This window comes from Convolutriloba macropyga, chromosome 8 (assembly GCF_964194025.1).
Source record: "Convolutriloba macropyga chromosome 8, txConMacr16.3, whole genome shotgun sequence".
NCBI lineage: Eukaryota > Metazoa > Xenacoelomorpha > Acoela > Convolutidae > Convolutriloba > Convolutriloba macropyga.
Genome location: NC_134475.1, coordinates 48,764,039 through 48,783,793, shown reverse-complemented (window position 1 = coordinate 48,783,793; position 19,755 = coordinate 48,764,039). Strand labels below are relative to the sequence as shown.

Sequence of the window (19,755 nt, the reverse complement as noted above, 5' to 3'; positions counted from 1 at the left end):
TTGACAAACCGACAAAATTTTTTCTCAGACAGAAATTTCGAGCGTAATTTTACGTTTACAGCCAGCCTACTGAATTTGGTCTGCATCTGTGAGTATATAAATCATCATACTATCTCTATTTTATTTATTCTACGTTTCATCTCCCCGTTTTGACATCTATTCTATTTTGTTATCGGCAATTTGTTGACACTGAGAAATTTAATCATGCCTGTGTACTAAGACCTTTGACAACATCCAGATGCTAATTGGTTTACATTTTTTAAACCGAGTCGAGGAATCTGGTCAAATTGAGGTACAAAGTTGCAAGACATTACACGAATCAGCGGATTTTGACCGGGGTAAGGGTTCGCACTTCGGGTTGGGATTTCTTTTTGCAAAACCCGGTCATTTTTTTGCTTTTTTTATTTAAATTCCTCGACTCGGATAAGCATGTTAAATAGTTTTTTGAGGTTTTGGGTGGCCTGATTGTTGATTATTACATATCAATTTTACTATATAAAATTTCAAACGTTTTTGTAGTTACTTTAAATTTTTGTTGGTAGCATTGACGAAGTGCACCAGTTGCGTATGGAAGTGGACAAGAAGTTAGTCCACGTGCCTAGCAAATATCTTGTGAACCAGTTGGAGGAGAATCTCAACAACCAGAGAGATGATCTAGATCTGGCACTGGCCGAGTGCAAAAGGATAGGAGATGCACTTGTCAACTTGGAGCAGAGTTGCGATACAAGACTCACTGATGAAACAACAATGGTATGTTGACAGTTTTTCTTCTAATTTTTGAAAGTTTGATCAGCTCTTGCTACGATAAAAGAAAGTTGTAACACTTATCGCCGAAATAAAATGTCAATGATCGCCTCATGTTAATGAAAATCTCGCTCCGACTCTTCCTTTGCTATTAGAGTATGCGAATTTCCTCCATTTTTCTGGCCACTGCTGCTATATGAAGAGTGTTCAGAAAATAGTGATGGAAACTCATAGTCTAATCAACAAAAAGATGTGTAAGTTATGCAACTGAACTATTTGAAAGAGTATCTGTTTAAAACGGGCACCACACAGTTGTTATCACCCTCTGTAAGTTAATCAACACTTCTGCTCTTATTCAGTCTGGTATTAAACATAGTTTTGCATGTTCCAATTAACTTTCAGCAAGGTAGAAGAATTCACCTTGTTGTTTTCAATTAACCTTGAAGAATTCAATTAACCCGACCCACATGTGGGGGGAGGAACTATATACTCAAATGGGTTTTTTTTTGTTCAGTCAATTTTGGCCGATCGATATATTCATCGTAGAGAGTTGAGACTGGTATCAATAGAAAGCTCGTCCAGCGTAGAATAACGAATTAAAAAGATTTTTCTAATTTTCGTATTTTACGGGGAGTTATCGAGGTTTAAACTTTTCAGAAAAGTACAGTGAATTCCGTTGTTTTTCTTCACATTTTCCGTAATTTTTGACCAAATTTTCCTTAATTTTGCTAAAACTCGTTAAATTTTTTAAAAATAATGTTAATTGTTTCACTGTTAAGGATAGAGAATGCTCGCCATTTTGTTTTAATCGAGCATTTTGGTTAATATTTTTGCTAAATTTCTCGAATTTGAGACTTTTTTTAACTCAAAAAGGCTCCAAATAAGCTTTTGTTTCCTACTTCGTTTAAATTTGCAGGAAGTAGAGACCTAACATCTGCTGCCACAATCTTTGAAAGCTCCTAGAGAGACAGCTGTACATTTGCTTCATTTCCTGTAGGAGTTTTCTGGAATTAAATTTTTGCCGGTTTTGAAAAATAAACCTAAAAATTATATGAAGTGTGGTTTATTTGTTTGCAGTTTATTGGAATTTTTCAATTAATAATTGATATATTTTGCAAATATATGGACTAATTAATTGTTTTTGTTGGATGCTGAGAAAAATCAGGGCTATGGGTCAACTCATCATGGATTCATACAATCAACAATTATCCAGATTATATTTTTCGGGCGCGGTCTTTTTCAAAATATTTTTTGCAGTTTTGTTTTTTATGTTGATAACTGACATGAACTATTTCAAATCGCGGCCTAATCAATGACTATCAATCCTATTTTCAACAAAAGAGGGCCATATGAAAATATAGTTTGTCTTCAGAGAAAAGCTCAGAGTATTTATGTCTTTGAAAATGGATTTTCGTAAATTTTAAATGAATTCCGTTTGTTTTGGATTCATTTTCAATACTTTTTGCAGACCCATGACTCAGTTTCAGTAAATAAAGATTCCAATGAGCTCTTAAAGAGCTGCAGGTGAACCTATACAATGCTTTCAGTTATTATCTAATGCCTCTGATGGCTTTGAATATATTTGTTATAAGAGAATGTTAGTGATGTTTTGAAATTTGTCGATCTTTATTTTTCTTTCTGTCCACATGTAGCTTAGTCACAATTTAAACAGGGCAAAACTTATTCCAAGCCGAAGAAAAAATACACATTACTTTGGTTTTTTCAAGTAATGTTTTTTTTGGTTTCTTACTACGAAATTTCATAAAAGTTTTTTGAATTTTTTCATGCTTTCCTGTATTTGAGATCGTTATTTATTGCATTTTCAACTAATCCTATTAATTATAGCTCAATTGTCATTGAAAAAATGCGCCAAATAAATATATTTGTTGATTTCTGTGAATAGCTGATTTTTAACGACTGCGAAGCCGTCCTCTCAAAATTACATGGATTTGTGTTTTTGCCTGTAATTGTGATTCTTATCGTTTTAATACAACATATCCCAGTCAATCAAAGTCCCTATTTACTTCTATAGACGTTTCAATGAATCTATTTACTGATTTTGCATTAGATGTAAAGGTTTTGATGACTTTCAATCAGTTTTTTAAATATAATATTGTTTTTCCCAATATTTGCATATTTTCCTGTATGTGGGGTTGTTGTTTTTTCCCTGTTCAACTTATCACACTAACGATTATTCCAACTGGTTTTGAAGGAATGCGCAAAAGAATCGGTAATTACTTCAGTGAATAGCCCCTAGTTTTAACGGCTACGCATCCGTGCTCTCAAAATTTATTTGTTTGTTTTTGCCTCTAAAGGTTGTTCTTTTTGTTGTCGTTCATTATTTATATATATATGACAATCAAAAGTTTTGGACGCTTCCACAGTCATTTAACTGAATCCAATTCCTGATTTCAGTTTAAAGTTAACGCTTTTGTAGACTTCAATTATTTTCTCTAAAGAAAACATTTTTGTTGTTCCCTTTTTTTGTTTTCTTTGTCGTCAAAAAGTAACTAAGTCTTATTATTGACACAACTAATCATTTTTCTGCTGCTCTAAACATTGTTTCTGCAGTGGGTTATGATTCGACAGTTCTCTGTAGAGCTTAGAAATGTGTTTTCATAAGAATTTTTTGTTTTCGATACTGGTAAGTATTTGTGGTTCTTTTTGTTGTCTTTTCCATAAAGACGCTTTACTTAGAAGGCCCAGTTAAAATCAAAAGAGACTTAATTGCTTTCGTCAGTTTAAAATTTCTAAAGTTTTTCAACGTATTATAGATATAATGGCTTTAACACTGTGGCTTCAATAAATTGTTTGTGGAATTTCAAATTTATCTGTATTTGCTGTTTTTTGTCGTCCTATGATTTGGCTGCAATAATAACAACAGAACTGAATTCCAGAGCAATTGCCAATTCATCTGTTTTTGTTTAATGTTCAAGGCTTTTGGTCTGTTGGAACTTTTCAAAATATTTCGTTTTTTGAGCTTTGTCACGTTTACTTTATTTCTTTCACTTTTGCAGCTTGGTCTCTGTAACGATAGGTTGCCTCCTCTTTCCAGCAAGCCAAGATTCTATCTTTATTATAGTTTTATTTTAAACCAATGTTTACATGGCTTTGGCACTACGCAATTTTTATTTAAAAAAAATTGATTTTTGGATATTCGCTCATTCTGAGTTTTCCATTTCCTTTCCAGAATATGATACTAATGGGTTGGCCCGATTGGCGCTGTTAGTTTTGCTTTCGTTCAACATATTACGGATAACGACAAGTCTCAATTGCTTTACGACTTAGCCTCCCTTATGAGCCGAGATGATACGAAGTGGTTTGAATCAATTTGAAATTGGTTGTTTTCAGAAAATGAGAAATGTTTTTATGATCTTTGTCTTTTTTGCTCTTTATTGTCGGCCTGTCATCAAGTCGAATTATTGAGAGGTATTATATCTTATCCAATGAACGTTTAATGAAGTACAAGTTGAGTTGTTTAGATCGGGTTTTATCGGGTTCCTCGTCCATTTTGTTTTTTTCTTTTTTTTTTTTTAAATATTCATCGAGTTTTGGTCGGAAATAATGTTTGCTAGTGTTTGTTTTGGGTGTGTTTCGTTCAGTATTCTCATTGCTGGCAATTCTCATGGGCTATCTAATCCAGCTTTGTTTTTTCACTTAATTGTTTGCTGAATGATATCAGAGTTTTTGAACCATTTCTTTCTCTTCCTGATTTGTTAGACTAATAAATCAAAACGTGGATGGGCGGGGTCGGAACATCGTGTGCGAACGCACATTACCGAGTCTCCTTATTAGTATTTTAAATCCAGCAAAGTTATTATTTTTATAAGAAGAATTTGTTTCATAAGAAACAAACTGACATTTTGTCCAGTAATTATGATGACTATTTGTACACTCAAATCGGTCTTCGAATTTGCTTTAAACAAACTGGAACTCATATACAGAACAATTTAGGAATAAAATTTTAGGATGGGAGGAAAGTTTAAGTTAGTTATTTCCGCTTTTTTTTGTAACATATTTTCAGTTGAAGAACGATATTTCGAGTGATACAAAATTACCTTCAGATAAAAATAGACAAAAAAAACTAGAAAGACGAAAAGCAAAAATCTAATCTTGATCTCAAACTGCGTAATGGCTGCTTCGGGATAAATGCAAACTTTAGACCCGAGATAAATACGTGAAGATTCGCCTTAAGAGCGGAATAAAACCAATTGGGGGTTTTTTGAGAAAAAAGTTTGTTAATGCAATTAATATATTTATATATTTAAATATTTATATGTATATATATATATATATATATATATATATATATATATATATATATATATATATATATAAAGCTTGAAAAATAAGCAAAAAAATATAAAACAGATTATATGTGTTCCTAATGAGAGCACTGCAAATTCTCTTTTTTAGCAAAACTTTCGAGATATATTTGCAATGTATTTTTATATTTGGTGACAAAACAAATTTTTCATTGAGTAACTCACCCCAACGTTAAAAAACCTCAGAAACTAGATGCTCACTGAATTCTTCTATAGACTTTGAACGAACTGATGATGCATCTTTAAGATCTCGTCGTGTAACAAAAAAAATTGCTGTGTTTTTTATGCTTTCAAAATGCAATTTATAGCTTATCAAAATATTTGAATACATAGATTTTGAGCTGCGAGAATTTCGGAATTGTATTATTTAGTTTATAGCTTACGATGCAATAGTGTTAATTTAGGGGAACAAATTGAACCATAATGACATTTGTTGTCTAAGTTATTTACTCAACGTTTGTGCCATGATTAAAGTTATTTTGGTTATAGATGCAGTATTTTGTAAAACAACTTTAAACCTGTTTTTTATCAATTCTATTAAAATCGTTAAATCGTTTTAAGCCCCTTGGATAATACATTTTATTCTCTGGCAGTATACATTGGTTGTTTGAGAACAATTTGCCCGTCGCCATTGGGTTAGATGATTTGTTTGCAACTCTAACCCAAAATTCTTTGTCATCTTTAAATTGTGGCTGAAATTTTTGTCCAGTAAAATTGTTTCCAACCCCTCTTCTGTTTCTTAGATGTGTACGGATGTCTGGATTTATGAAATTCAATATTTTGGCAACTTTTTGGTTTAGAAAAATGTTTGGTATCGCAAACTTTTGAAAAAAGAAAACAGAAAACGGTAAATTATTAAATTTTAAAATACTTACCCGATCTCAAATGTTGAATGACCAATCATTCAGAAAATTTTCTTTAATAGGAAAAACAATGTTCCAACATGGTCTATTCATCATAAGCTTTACATAAAAATAAGATCTAAAATCTCCATTTTCTTTATTATGAGGTATCTTCCGTATTGACTGTTAAAAAGTTGATTCAAAGCTTAATTAAAATTAAGCATAGTGTTCAAATTTCGACTGTAACATAGCTCTCTTCCAATTCTCAACATTTATAACTGTCTGTAGAATATATATGTTTGCTAATGAACCAATTGACCTATTTGAGAAACAATTTTGAACAATGACATGAGAGTTGTTGATACTAACGAGATTTTTTTTTCTGCATTTTGTTTTTGATGTAACAAAAGCCGGAATTATTTATGCAAACTGAATAAAACTAATCATACATTAATAAACAAAAGCGAACTTGACCCGCCAGCAAGAGCAAATCAAATTGAATAGGCATTAGGTTAACTCCTTTGTTGAAAAACGACAAAAAGGCTTCATGAATATAAAGCAAATTAGACTTACGTTCATGAAATCTGGGTATCCTCAACAATAACAACTCTTTGATTTCGGTTCTTTGGCTTTTTAAGGCGCCCACAACAAGCATGGATTGAGCCTCATTATTGGTGAGCGTCTCAAACTATGTATATTTTGCACCATATTTGCATCCCTGTCTTTCGCCAGCGTAAGAACGCCAAGTCCCATTGTCTGCATTGTACTCAAAAGTATGCGCTCGCACGATCTTAGCCAGAGCAAACATGTCAATAGTTTAGATTCTGCGTTGGTTTAGGCTCTGATTAGAATCTATACGCGTACAGTAGTAACTATCGTATCACTTCTTCAGGTAACACTCGTGGGCGACCTCCAACTTAACAACAAGTGCTTCTGAATTATTGATTTACGGTCATTAATTACACCTACGGTCATGAAATCTGGGTATCCTCAAGAGCGACATCTCATGGAATTCGGTTCTTTGAATTCTTAAGGCAGCCATAACAAGCACGGACTGAACCTCATTACCATTGCGCGTCTTGAACGAAGTAAAAATTGCGTCATTTTTGCATCCCTGTTTATTGCCAGCGTAAAATCCCAAATCGGATTGTGTACTGAAGTGTGCTACACTCAGTAACACTATTTGATAATCTTAGTGCTATTTTGAGAACATACGTTATAGTGCGTGAAGCACAAACTTGATTTGGACAAAGTCCATTTTAACGTGTGAACAAATTACTAAGTAGTTTTGAATAAGCTACTATTTTAAGATAACTAACTAAAACTGAGAATACTATGACGTGATATTATCACGCCACACAGATAACACCAAGTTAACCTTGGTAACTCTGTCGACACTGTTATCTCTATCCAATAGGATACTAGAGAACCACGTGTCCGCAAGTATAAAAGGAGCTTGCACGCTCAACTACCAACACTTTTTGGTCCCCGATAACTTCTTATTTAAAATCATACTCCCGTATTGCTCCCTTGCTCAATCTCAACTTACTTGAGATATTTTTTTAACTTAGAATATTTTTTGACTTGTTCTTAGCTAAGAACTCTATAAGTCATAAAATATTAGCTTAGCACAAAATTGGTAATCAGGTAAGTTAAACTTAACTACTCTAAGTTATAATTTAATATCTCTTAAACTCTATCTAAGTTACAAGTTAACTTAGAATAATTCAACCTGTACTATCTAGTGCTATATCAATCTTAATAACTTTAATTATTCTATCCCTTCATGCTCGGTTCATAATTGATGCTGTTTAACATAACTTATTAATTCATATTTGCATTTGACTTTATTTAATACTTAACTATATACCAAGAGTAGAACTAGGGGTTGAACTCTCAAGTTATACATGTGGTCCCGCGATTAACCCCGTCGTTTAAGTATCTAATGTACGGACCAGCAGTATACATGGTGGTCCCAGAGAGGCAACTTCAATTTAACTTGTTCATTTAATATAGAGAGGCAACTTCAATTTAACTTGTTCATTTAATATAGAGAGGCAACTTAAATTAACTTGTTCATTTAATATAGAAAAGGCATTCTCAATTTAACTTGTTCATTTAAACTATCAGAGAAGCCTGCCTAAATTTAACTTGTTCACTTATTGTAGAAAAGCCATTAAATTAACTTGTGTAAGTTAACTAGTCAAAGGGCTTCTCACTAAAATCCTTTTTTGATTTTGATTTAAACTATTCCTCTGTTCTTAATAATTCTAATACAATAACTTCAGTCCTTTAAACAACGACCAGTCCTGGTGGTAGTACTCCTCCACCTGCCGTTACTCCCCCACCTGAAACTCCCATAACACATCCAAATCTTTCACTTGTATCTTTTTCAGGCAATGATCCTAATCAGGATGCCACTTCTCTTTGGAACTCTGTAGAAAACAAAATACTCTTTTCACTAGGAACTAGGCCTACAGCACCCGCTGCACAAACTAGCTATGATAAAAGGCAACAATCCTTATTCGGCTCACTTTTAACTGATACAGCACTAGAATGGTTTGAAAGTGAAGTCACAGATACTACAGATTGGAATACTTTAAAAGATGAATTTATAAAAAGATTTACAGACGGTAGAGACCAATTTAGATTTAGATTTGAGGTTGAGAACACATTCAGGCAAGAAGGAGAATTAATAAAGAATTATCTACATAGAATAAAGAGTGGAGTTGATAAAGGTTGGCCAGAAAAGATACCAACAAGTATTGAAGGTGATGACAATATCAGGAAAGAGAAAGAAATCCAACAAAGACAACGAAGTCAGAAATACATAGATTTTGCTATAAGAGGACTAAGGCCACAAGGTTTAAAACGCAAAGCGCACGAGAAACTTATTGAGAATCATTCAATAACTTGGACACAGTTTGTCGATCACTTAGTTGTAAAAGACTTAACATTTTCTGTAACAACAGAATCTAGTGGAGCTACAGGCATAGATAACCTTAAAACACTCGAGAGCAAAATTAACGATTTAACCAGTCTTTTCAAAAGCAACGAAGTGAATGCTATAGATACTCCTAGGCCTAGAGACCCAAACATAAAAGGCAGACCTAACAGTACTAGATTCTGTGATTATTGCAGAAGCAATGGTCATTCCATATCTAGATGCACAAAGAAGCAGATAGATGATAGTGTTAACAAATTGAGAAAGGAACTAGTTGAACCAAGAAGGCCAGATATAACGTTCTCTAATGATTATAGAAAGAATAACCGAGGCAATGCAAGATTCAATGGTCCTAGAAACCAAGGCTATCAACCAAGAGGTGGCTACTCAAACTATAATCCTAGGTTCAGCAAGCCTAACTATCAGCAACAAAATACATCGTTTAGCAGTTATGGCAATAGATTCACTCAACCATACGAACAAACCTTCCCTCAGCAAAACACCTATAGAAATAATGAACCAAATCTTGAACAACAATCACCATCACCACAACAACAGCAACAGCCACAACAAAGTGCTAGCTTCTATACACCAAGTAGAAATAACAATCTACAACAAAGACAATCAAAACCCAACAATATTCAGCAACAACCAAATCAAATAATTTTCGTTGAAGGCGACGATGACTACGTAAATGCTATAACAGACTTCTTTCCTTTAAACTTTTGAAGTCTCCGAACGCTACTAAAGAAAGTAGTACTAAGTCAAGAATTTATCTCAACTTATATCACTTTGCCACCGGAGACATTAAAAATAATAGTGGTTTAGAAGTAGAATTCATGATTGATCCAGGATCAACTTGCATTATCATCAACCATCCTACATACCTTGCTCTAGTAAACCTTGGACAAACTTTGCATTTACAAAATACAAATTGTGATTCAAAGACATATACTGGTTCATCAATCAGAATGCTTGGCTACACAACTATTCAATCTAGCTTCGAAACTGACGGTAAATATACAGTCCCCCATAAAGTATTCGTTACTAAAGAGCAGAGACAGAACATAATAGGTATTGATTTTTGTCATTTGTTTTTAAAAGCACTTCACTTCGATATCCCCGCAGTAGATTTAAAAACTGAGAGGAACCTAATTTGCTACGGCTCACTCAACAATGAGAAAGATTACCCATACATAACTGAGATGACTGCTTTAAACATAGCTCAACCAATCTTTCTACAACAAAAAAGTACACAATTGCACAAGCAAAAGCACCCCAGTCAAGCCTTATTTCCACCAGGAACATATTTCATGCCCCATAATAACGTTGCAAAAACTGACCTAGTCTTTGTGAACACACTTTGTCCACAACCTGAAGAATTTCTACCCATATTTATGGAGAATCAAAAGAATCACCCAATACAGATAAATAGAGGAATAATAGGTTATGCTATGTGTGACATAACTGACAAACCTATACAAAGATGCAATATCAAAAACTGTGCCGAATTTACAAGTACAATACTAAACGAAAGTGAGGACTATAACAGTTGCTTCATACTGAACACAGTAGTAAACAATTTACAAGAAGGACAGCAAATCCAAACTAATTCTTGCATTAGATATATAGATTTTCGTACCCAATCTATATTTGACTCTAATATGCCTATAGCGCACACGATATCCTCAGATGCAGAAATGAGAAAAGGTTTTGCTAACACAATCTCCAAAAGAATACCTTTATTAAAGGACTACTGTAAAAGTAGAAACTGTGATATAGGTGACATAATAACTTTCAGAGCAGATAATAATTTAGCATATAATCTCATCACTAAGGCTAATCATTATGAAAAGCCAACAATTGATACAATCAAAACAACACTACTTGCTATGAGAGATCATGCACTAGGACTAAATTTACGCTGTATAGCGATGCCAAAAATAGCTTGTGGTTTAGACGGATTGGATTGGAGAGAGATATCTTCTCTAATTGAACAAACATTTAAGAATTCAGGAATAACTATCTATGTGTATACAAGCAAAGATGATATTGATAAACTACAGAAAGTAGAAACTAATACACTAGAACAGGAAGAGGTGCTCGAGATTATTGAAACTGAGTTAATAGAAAAATGCAAAGAAGATGAGAGAGAACTAGCCACAGACTTCTCCACCGAAGCAAAAGAGTTATGTAGACCTAAAGTCAACGAACAGTTTCCTAAGTTTAGAGATAAGCTACAAAGCAACCGAATCATAAATAAAGCAGTTAGTGATTTTGCAATTAAGCAAAATAGAAATACAGTTCAAGACATAGAGTATCTAGAAAGGTTCTTAGATAACTTTGATTTCACGCAAAGTGATTTGACTGATGATGAATTGTTTGAGTTGATAGAAATAATACTTCAGGATAATGATGTCTATTCACATCATAAGTATGATATTGGCAGAACTAAACATAAGTTCCATTTACCCTTAAAGAAAGACGCAACCTTTAAAAAGCAACGACCAAGCAAAATACCCATTCATCTCAGAGATAAATTAGAAAGACTAATGGATGAATTAATTCAAGCAGGGATAATCAGAGAGCTCAATGAGAACGATGATATGAATAGTTGGTTTGTCAATCCCGTCATCATATTACCTAAGAAGGATTATGTAAAACTAGTCATTGATGCTAGATACCTAAACTCTATAACTGATACAAGTAATTCTAGTTGGCCACTCGAACCACTAAATGTTCTAATGACAAGAATAACTGGAACTATATTTACAAGTAGTGAATTATCATCGGCTTATAATCAAGTACCACTAACTGAAGATACACAGAAGGTTACAAGTTTTATTGTAGGAGGCAGACAATACACCTATCAAGTAGGATTTTATGGTCTTAAGCCATTACCCAGTTTCTTTAGCAAACTAATGCGTTATGCATTTGGACCCCTTATAAAACGTAAACAAGCCATAACATATATAGACGATACTTTATTACAAGCTAAAGATAAACAAGAAATGTTCACAATAGTAAAAGAGTATCACTCTTTGCTTCGAAAAGCAAACCTTAAAGCAGCCCCCGATAAAACAATGTTTTTCTTACGAAAAGTAAGAGTTCTAGGACATGTTATATCTAAGAACGGACTATCGCCTATTGCTTCGCGCATAGATGATATTAGAAACCTAAAAACGCCAGAATCGAAAACAGAAATTTTAAGAGTTTTAGGAATGATGGGTTTCTATCATACCTATATTTTGAACTTTCACATAGATGCAAAACCTCTATGTGACTTAACTAAAGATACAACACTATTTAAGTGGTTACCAGAACACGAAAAGGTATTCACAGACCTTAAACAAGGATTCTGTCACGATATTTCTAACGCATTTCCTTCTAATGACTATCCCTTTCATATACATGCTGATTCATCTAATTTAGGAACAGGTTGTGTTCTTATACAAGGTTTTCCTGATAGAAAATGTATGATTTTAGCAAACTCGAGAGTATTTGATAAGGCTGAACAAAAGATGTCCCCTCAACATAGAGAACTATGCGGAATAATATCTGCATTACAAACATATGAATTTTATGTTATTGGATCCCCTTTTCCAATTTACCTATATTGTGATCACAGACCAATTCTATTTCTCTGGTCACGACGAGGACAAATGTCACATCGTTTCTTTAAGTATCAAGTTGTAGTAACTAAGTTCCAAAACTTGCAAATTATATACACTGAAGGCAAAAACTTAGCGTTTCCTGACATTCTTAGCCGAAATGTTTCTTTAGCAAATGCTAAACTTTATCAACTAGAACACAAAGTGATACCTAAAGATATAAAGTTTCATATTAACGGAAAAGAAGTTAACTACTCTGTATTGCATCAAGACGATAAGGACGCATCAGCTAACGACTGTTATCCAATTATTGCTCAAGTCAAAGGAGAAAGAAAGAAACTTATTAATATAAATGATGAAGGTGACTTTAGCGTAGATGATGCACCAGATTACATAAATGAACACTGTAATGCTATACACAGTTTCTCTGATTGTTTTCGCTACGGCACACAAATAAATCAAATAAAGAAATTAACTTCAGTACTAACTAGCGATTATGATAATCACTACTATTCCGAGATAGAAGAAATAACTGAATTAAGTGATGACCGAGAAGGTTATGATGACCAAGATTGGTTAGATCTAGTAGAAGGAAATATTGAAAATTCACTTATTGAACAATTAGAATCTGCTAAAGCCGACTATATCAGACGGACAAAATTCAAGAAGCTTATTGAACCAGAAGCTTTTCAAAACATCTCAGAAAAGGATGTCCACACAGATACATTAGATTTAATAGCTAAAGTTACAGATTTTGCAATAAACGCTAATCTTGACACTGATAATATTCTTGAAGAACAAGTAAACGACTCCGTGATAGTTAAAGTTAGAGATTGGCTAAAAGTAGGCAAAGCTCCAGAAAAGGACTACATTATTAAACAATCTAAAGCACTACAAACCTATAGAAATAATTTCAACTTGTTGTTTTTAGAAAGTCAATATGATTTACTCTGTTATTCCGAACCTTGTGAGGACGGCTCTTTTGACGTTAGGATATGTGCACCACTTTCGCTATTTATAAAGATATTCGAAGTCGCACATACGCATGAACTTAGTGGTCATAGAGCAGAAAGCACAAATTACAATAGAGTTAAGCGATATTTCTATTGGCCCGGTATGTTTAAATGGATTGAAATGTTAATGTTAGATTGCTTAAGTTGTCAAACTAATAAGTCAGCACGCACAGACTTGAACGAAGCACCCTTAGAACCATGGGGACAATTAGAAGCTATACCCCTACATACACTTCATATTGATCATAAAGGTCCACTACGACCACTCAGTAAAGGAAATAGATTTTGTCTTGTAATAGTAGACGCTTTCTCTAGATTTATACAAGTATACCCGAGCAAGAATGCTGAAGCTCTTGAAACAGTAAATCAACTAGAGAAATTTATAACTACATTTGGTATACCGCAACAAATAGTACATGATAACGTCAATGCTTTTATTAGTAATGATTTCGTTCATTACACAAACGAAATGGGAATTACACTATGCCCCCGAACTGCATATTCACCGTGGACTAACGGCAAAGTAGAAGTACAAAATAAACATTTGACTAATTACCTAAGACATTTTATTAGTAAAAGTGGATCTAATTCGTCCGAGTACACTAGTAAATTTGCATTTTCACACAATACTGCAGTAAACTACAGTACGGGATATACCCCTTATGAAATACTATTCGGAACGAAACCGCAAATACCCTTATCACTAAAGTTAGGACTACTACGAGATAATCAAAAGAAATGCACATCAGAGTATTGTAATAGTCTACCGCCACACTCGCATAGTGAAGAAACTTGTAATAACAAAAAGATAGAGAAATTGTTACAAAACAGATTATCTAAGGAAATGTTAAAACGAGAGAATACATTTAAAACTACATACTCGAATACCTACACTAAATGTAGACAAACTACGAATAAAGCGCACAAGTATAGAAAAAGATTTAAACTCGGAAAGCCTATATCTGAAGGTAGAAAAGTACTACTAGAAAATCACTCTAAAGGACTACTAAAGTCAAAAAAGCTACAAGAACTACGCTCAGGCCCTTACACTGTGCAACGAATGCTTACAAATACTACATATGAAATACAACATGATAAAACAAATGAGAAGAAAACCGTGCATAGAAATCATATAGTACCTTATTACCCGAAAGAAGGAAAAATACAAGAGTTAGTTGAGAACTATATAGTCCCAGACGATACGGATGATTATTATACTCAATATAATAAGCATAATATATCCAAATCTAATGCTTATAGAGGCGCACAACATATTGCTATTTCACAGTGGCCTTTAGTAGAAACACAACCTACTATAAATTCTAATACTACACTACAGCCACCTTATAATGTTGAGGCTACCCCAACAAAGGACTCAGGCTTAGAATCGCTACAAACACGAGCAGATAATACTACGCACATTCAAGGCACAAGCTCTTCTAATTTTCTACCCCCACGCATTTCAACCCCCTACCCTATGCAAAACATGTATTCACCTAATAGCCCACAGCAAAAAAACTTTTCTACCCCACCTGATAGTACTAGTAAATTTAAAGCTACACGCAAATTATTCCCCCAAGCATCGCATAATACCCCCACATCATCACCTTATAATTCTACACCTACAGCATCACCTAATATATCTAATTTCCCTGACGCAAATGAAGTATTAAGCAGACCTCAACGTAATAGAAAAGCACCTACATTCTTTGGTGAACCTATTCCTTCTGACTTGCTACAGAAACTCAAAAAGAAATAGAGACACAAAATCTCTTTTCAAATAATAACTTTTATATTAAAAGCGTTTTTACGCACAAAACCAAATAAAAAGTAGACAACAGCATAAATGCGAAAAAGAAAAGCTCTATATATAACACACAAGCAGTTAGTAGTTATTCGATTACCAGAAATTTTTGTACAAGGCCGTTCATTACTGAATGTTTTAGACCCCCAGGCTTGAAGAGAAGGAATTCTTGATAATTCCAGGCCTTTAACATCTTATATGCATCCTGCAATACTGGACCTACTTCTGGATCCCACCACGCCTGTTGTAACGCCCATAAGTGGTTTTCTAACTTTTCGTGAGCCTCATATTCGCATTCTACCTTGTGGCCCACATTAAACTCCTTGAAGAACTAAACACAAAACTGTACCCTATACCAAACTTTATTTTAAAATTTTTTTACTCCTTCCCCTTTTCCTTATATGCAAGCTTCATATTCTAACATTTGGTCTCAATACACAGTTTTTCTCCAACAGCCAGGCTGAAGGCCTCTAGATTACACAAATTTAAATCTAGAAGTCAATAAACAGTACTCACATTCCTCCCCAAGAAGAACTCAATCACATCCACTGTCCTGCTAGAGACAGTGCGAGTTTCTCGCTTGTCCCATGGATTGAGCGTGGTACTGGCCCGACAGATTCCCAATACTTCTTCATGCCCCAAAATGATGTTAAGGTGCTTGTATGAAGTTGATAAGTAAAACAGAAAATCAGAAGCTTCCAAACCCCCGATATTTTCATTAATATAGTTTTTATAAAGGTACTGACGCACCTTTAGCCTGAAATCAGAAACAGGAACTAGAACTATGCCCTGTTGTTCAAGAAGATATTCAGCCTCACATAACAAGTTTTGAAGCTCCTCACCCGGCTCCAAGAAATTCATATCCCAGAAAGACATAAGGAAGATTTCAAAGTTTAAGATTAAATCGAGAACAGAAAGATTAAAATAATGAAAAGAAATAAGAAATGAACAGAAAAGGAAATAAAGAAGATACAGATTAAAGAAGGAACAAAAATTAAAAATAAACTAAAAGAAAGAAGAAAGTCCAAAAGAACTAAAATTGAAGTTAACAGGCGAAGAAAGAAATAAAGTTTTGGAAATTAATAGTCAAGAGAGATCAACTGTATAATAGAAACGTTTAAGGCAAAAAGCAAATGGCCCACTCAACACAAATCTTACATAAAGCACGCAATTAATCACCGTTGCAAGCTGTTACACACACAAAACTTCTATACATGTTCAACATTCGTACACTTTCAACATTTATGCATACCTCTTATTGCAAACTAACGCTGAAAACATATGTTACACAAAGCAAAGCTAAGTAGAAACAATTCCCCCATGAGCAAACACCTTACCTAAATTAAATACTTTAAGAATTTGTCCCTTGCAAAATATCTAACCTAAGTAAAATCGCAATTAGTCAGGAAACACAAAATTAAGCAACCCACATAGTCAACAAATAGAGCTAATTTTAATAGCTTAAGGACCCAAGGAATGTTTAAAATAAACATTAGATCACTTAAGAACAAACAACTAACCGCAAATATAAATTCCGCACGTAAGAATTATGTCGCCTAAGCGCAAATCTTACACGTTTATCAGGAAGAGCTATAACTTGATGAATTTATCCGCTCAACAACTCAGACCATATAGTTGCGCAAACGCATGCTTGCTTTAATAGTTCACAAAAGTTTACAACACACAAATTAGAAATACCGTAGTATAAATCCCAAAAAAGTTTAAGTTATTGAATTTATTTCTGTTCGCGCTTTTTATCAACAATTCCGATTGTATTTAAACTTTCAGATTTTTAAATTAAAATCTGTGATTAGTAGATATACCCTGAAATACCAACTGACTTTTGAAAAGAAAGAGAGTTAGCAAAAGTTTTAAAGGAAAAATGAAACTTTTCTATATCGTTACCTTACAATCTTTAAAGTGTTCCCTTTTAGAGGTTTTACGCGATAGACAAGTGAAAGTTCGTTGTAGAACATACAAAGTATTAGTAGTTAATGTGTTCAGAGTAGAATTTTCATTTTCGTCCAAAAAGTTGTCACAATTTCATAACAAGGACATGAAATTGGTGAAATTATAATTTTTGCGTAGAAAAACCCAGATAAAATGAGTTAAACTGAAAACAAATTGTTTTCCGCTGTCTCATACACGTAATAGTTGCCCATACAATGTTCAGTTAAGCGATTAGTAAATCTGAAGCTTTAGCTTTAGAACAACAACAATTTTTAATTTTTCCCCATGTATTAAGATTTGGTATAGAATAAAAAAGGTAGCCCTAGAAAGTCTCAATTGTTTTTGACGCCTATTTTTGGTTCAAATAACGTGTCTATACAACAACTATTGCACTGCCAAGTTTGCTCAATTTTGAAAATCGTGTCAGAAAGTACTGACCAAATCGAATTTTCTCCCATGTATTAAGATTGGGTATAGAATAAAAAAGGTAGCCCTAGAGAGTCTCAATTGTTTTTGACGCCTATTTTTGGTTCAAATAACGTGTCGGCACAACAGCTATTGAACTGCCAAGTTTGCTCAAATTTGAAGCTCTTTACATAAAGTAATGACCAAATCAAATTTTCCCCCCTGTATTAAGATTGGCTATAGACAAAAAAAGGTAGCCCCAAGAAATTAGCAAACTTTTTTTTAATTATTTCTATATCACACGACGTTCTGATGCACAAACTACCTTCAGCCCAAAAATCATCAAGCTTGCTATCTTAGTTATGATTAAATTCAACTTTCACGATTCGCCCATGTATTAAGATTGGTTATAGACTAAATACCTAACTTCATGAAATAAATGACAATATAAGATATATTCAAATTAATTTTATGCCACTTTTTAACCTAGCTGCTATCGACAGACAACGCGTAATACACTGTTTGTTTTCATTTTACAGGAATGGTCAAAAACACACATAATTTGTGCCCAAAAACCTGCTAATAAACGCAATTCTGTGCTAAAAAAGAGAACTTAGCGCAACATTTCAATCATATCACAGTTTAACAACATTCTATATGGCACTAGTCACAGCTAGTGATTGGCCAATCAGAAATGAGCACACATATTTTGATAACTTAACCCTGAAAACCACTATTTAAGAGCCTTACCCAATTTCAAAATCACTTTTCTCAGTTACCTTCTGAAATCAATCACTTCTTTCTCTCACAATTCAGCTCTACCTTGAACATCTCTCTCTCTCTCTCTCTCTCTCTCTCTCTCTCTCTCCCTTTCTTTCTCACTGTCCCAAATTCTATCTTTCACATTTTGCCTCTTTCATCTAATAAACTTAGAAAAATTAGCAAAGTTTTCAAGCATTTCAATTTGTGGCCAGCAAATACTTGTCACAAAACATCTCCACAACACATATATCAGGTATCTCAGTTCAATATTTCTTCTCAGTCAGTAACTATTGAAGGAGTCCGTAACCCTTCAGATCGAACATAGTACAAGACTGACAATTCAGAAAGTTTCTAAATTCTACTCATATTGAACAAATTCATCACCACTAAACACATTGAACAACACAATTAAGACCCCCTTAAAACTGATCAATTCTAATTTATGACCGAAGTCTCATTTGACCAAAACGATTTTCTTATTTCTCTTTCTATCAACCCTGATACAATTGTGAAAGTTTCCATTAAGGCAAATCAAAAGCTGAAATTTAATAGTGAGTTTAACACCTTAAACAATTGTCAAATTTCCAACGAAGTAAGAACTGTAGTATTCTTTGCTACTAACTCTAACGATGACCCTATTGCTGTCTTCTGGGGAAAGTATAACCCTCAACAACTTAACAGTTTATTAATTCAAATCCATTCTTCAAGCCTAGTTGACTTAGACATTTTAAATGTCCCTTGTTTGGTTTTAGAACCACCAACTGATCAATGAATATTCCGCTAAACGATTGTTGGGTTATAGCTTCAAGAACAACATTCTCAACTTCTTACAGTCCTTATAACATCCCACATAAAATTCTGAAATATAATAACAAGTCAGCAAAAATTGATCGATCATATATTTCATATAAAGAAAACATTGTTATTTTCTTCGTTAAAGACCAGTTTGTAAACTTAGAAGTAATTGTTTGTTGGACCCCTAACAAACCAGAACATATTGAACGCTTTCATTTCCAATTGAACAACAGAGACGAAATAGACCTTGATATCATCGAAGCTCCCTTTACTGTAGACCCTTAATCTATGTTACCACCTTCCCTTGAAACACAAGTTCTTACTGCCCTTGCATTCGACCCGCAATCGTATATTAGAATATTCCTCCTACAGAAAATATTGAAATTCGGAAATAAAACTGTAACACTTGACAAGTGTTTTGTTTCTAATCAACAGAGAACAGTTGCATTCTTCGTAACATCAGAAAATAACGCAAAATTTGTCATAATTTGGGTACCTATAATCCCGCTCACGTTCTCGAGCTAAAATATCAGATTACTTTCACGGATAATATTAACTTG

General features: G+C 33.7%; 1 protein-coding gene across 3 annotated transcripts in view; it reads left to right on the top strand.

Annotated features, from left to right (window-relative positions):
• The window catches only part of LOC142344782 (uncharacterized), a 140,926-nt gene that overhangs the window by 95,930 nt on the left and 25,241 nt on the right, over window positions 1–19,755 (top strand). For 2 of the 3 annotated variants that reach the window (XM_075396720.1, XM_075396718.1), the window contains 2 exons: window positions 62–88; window positions 543–750. In XM_075396720.1, the coding sequence (XP_075252835.1) occupies window positions 62–88; window positions 543–750 (235 nt within the window). The remainder of the gene's footprint in view (window positions 1–61; window positions 89–542; window positions 751–19,755) is intronic. The other variant, XM_075396721.1, reaches the window with a different exon arrangement.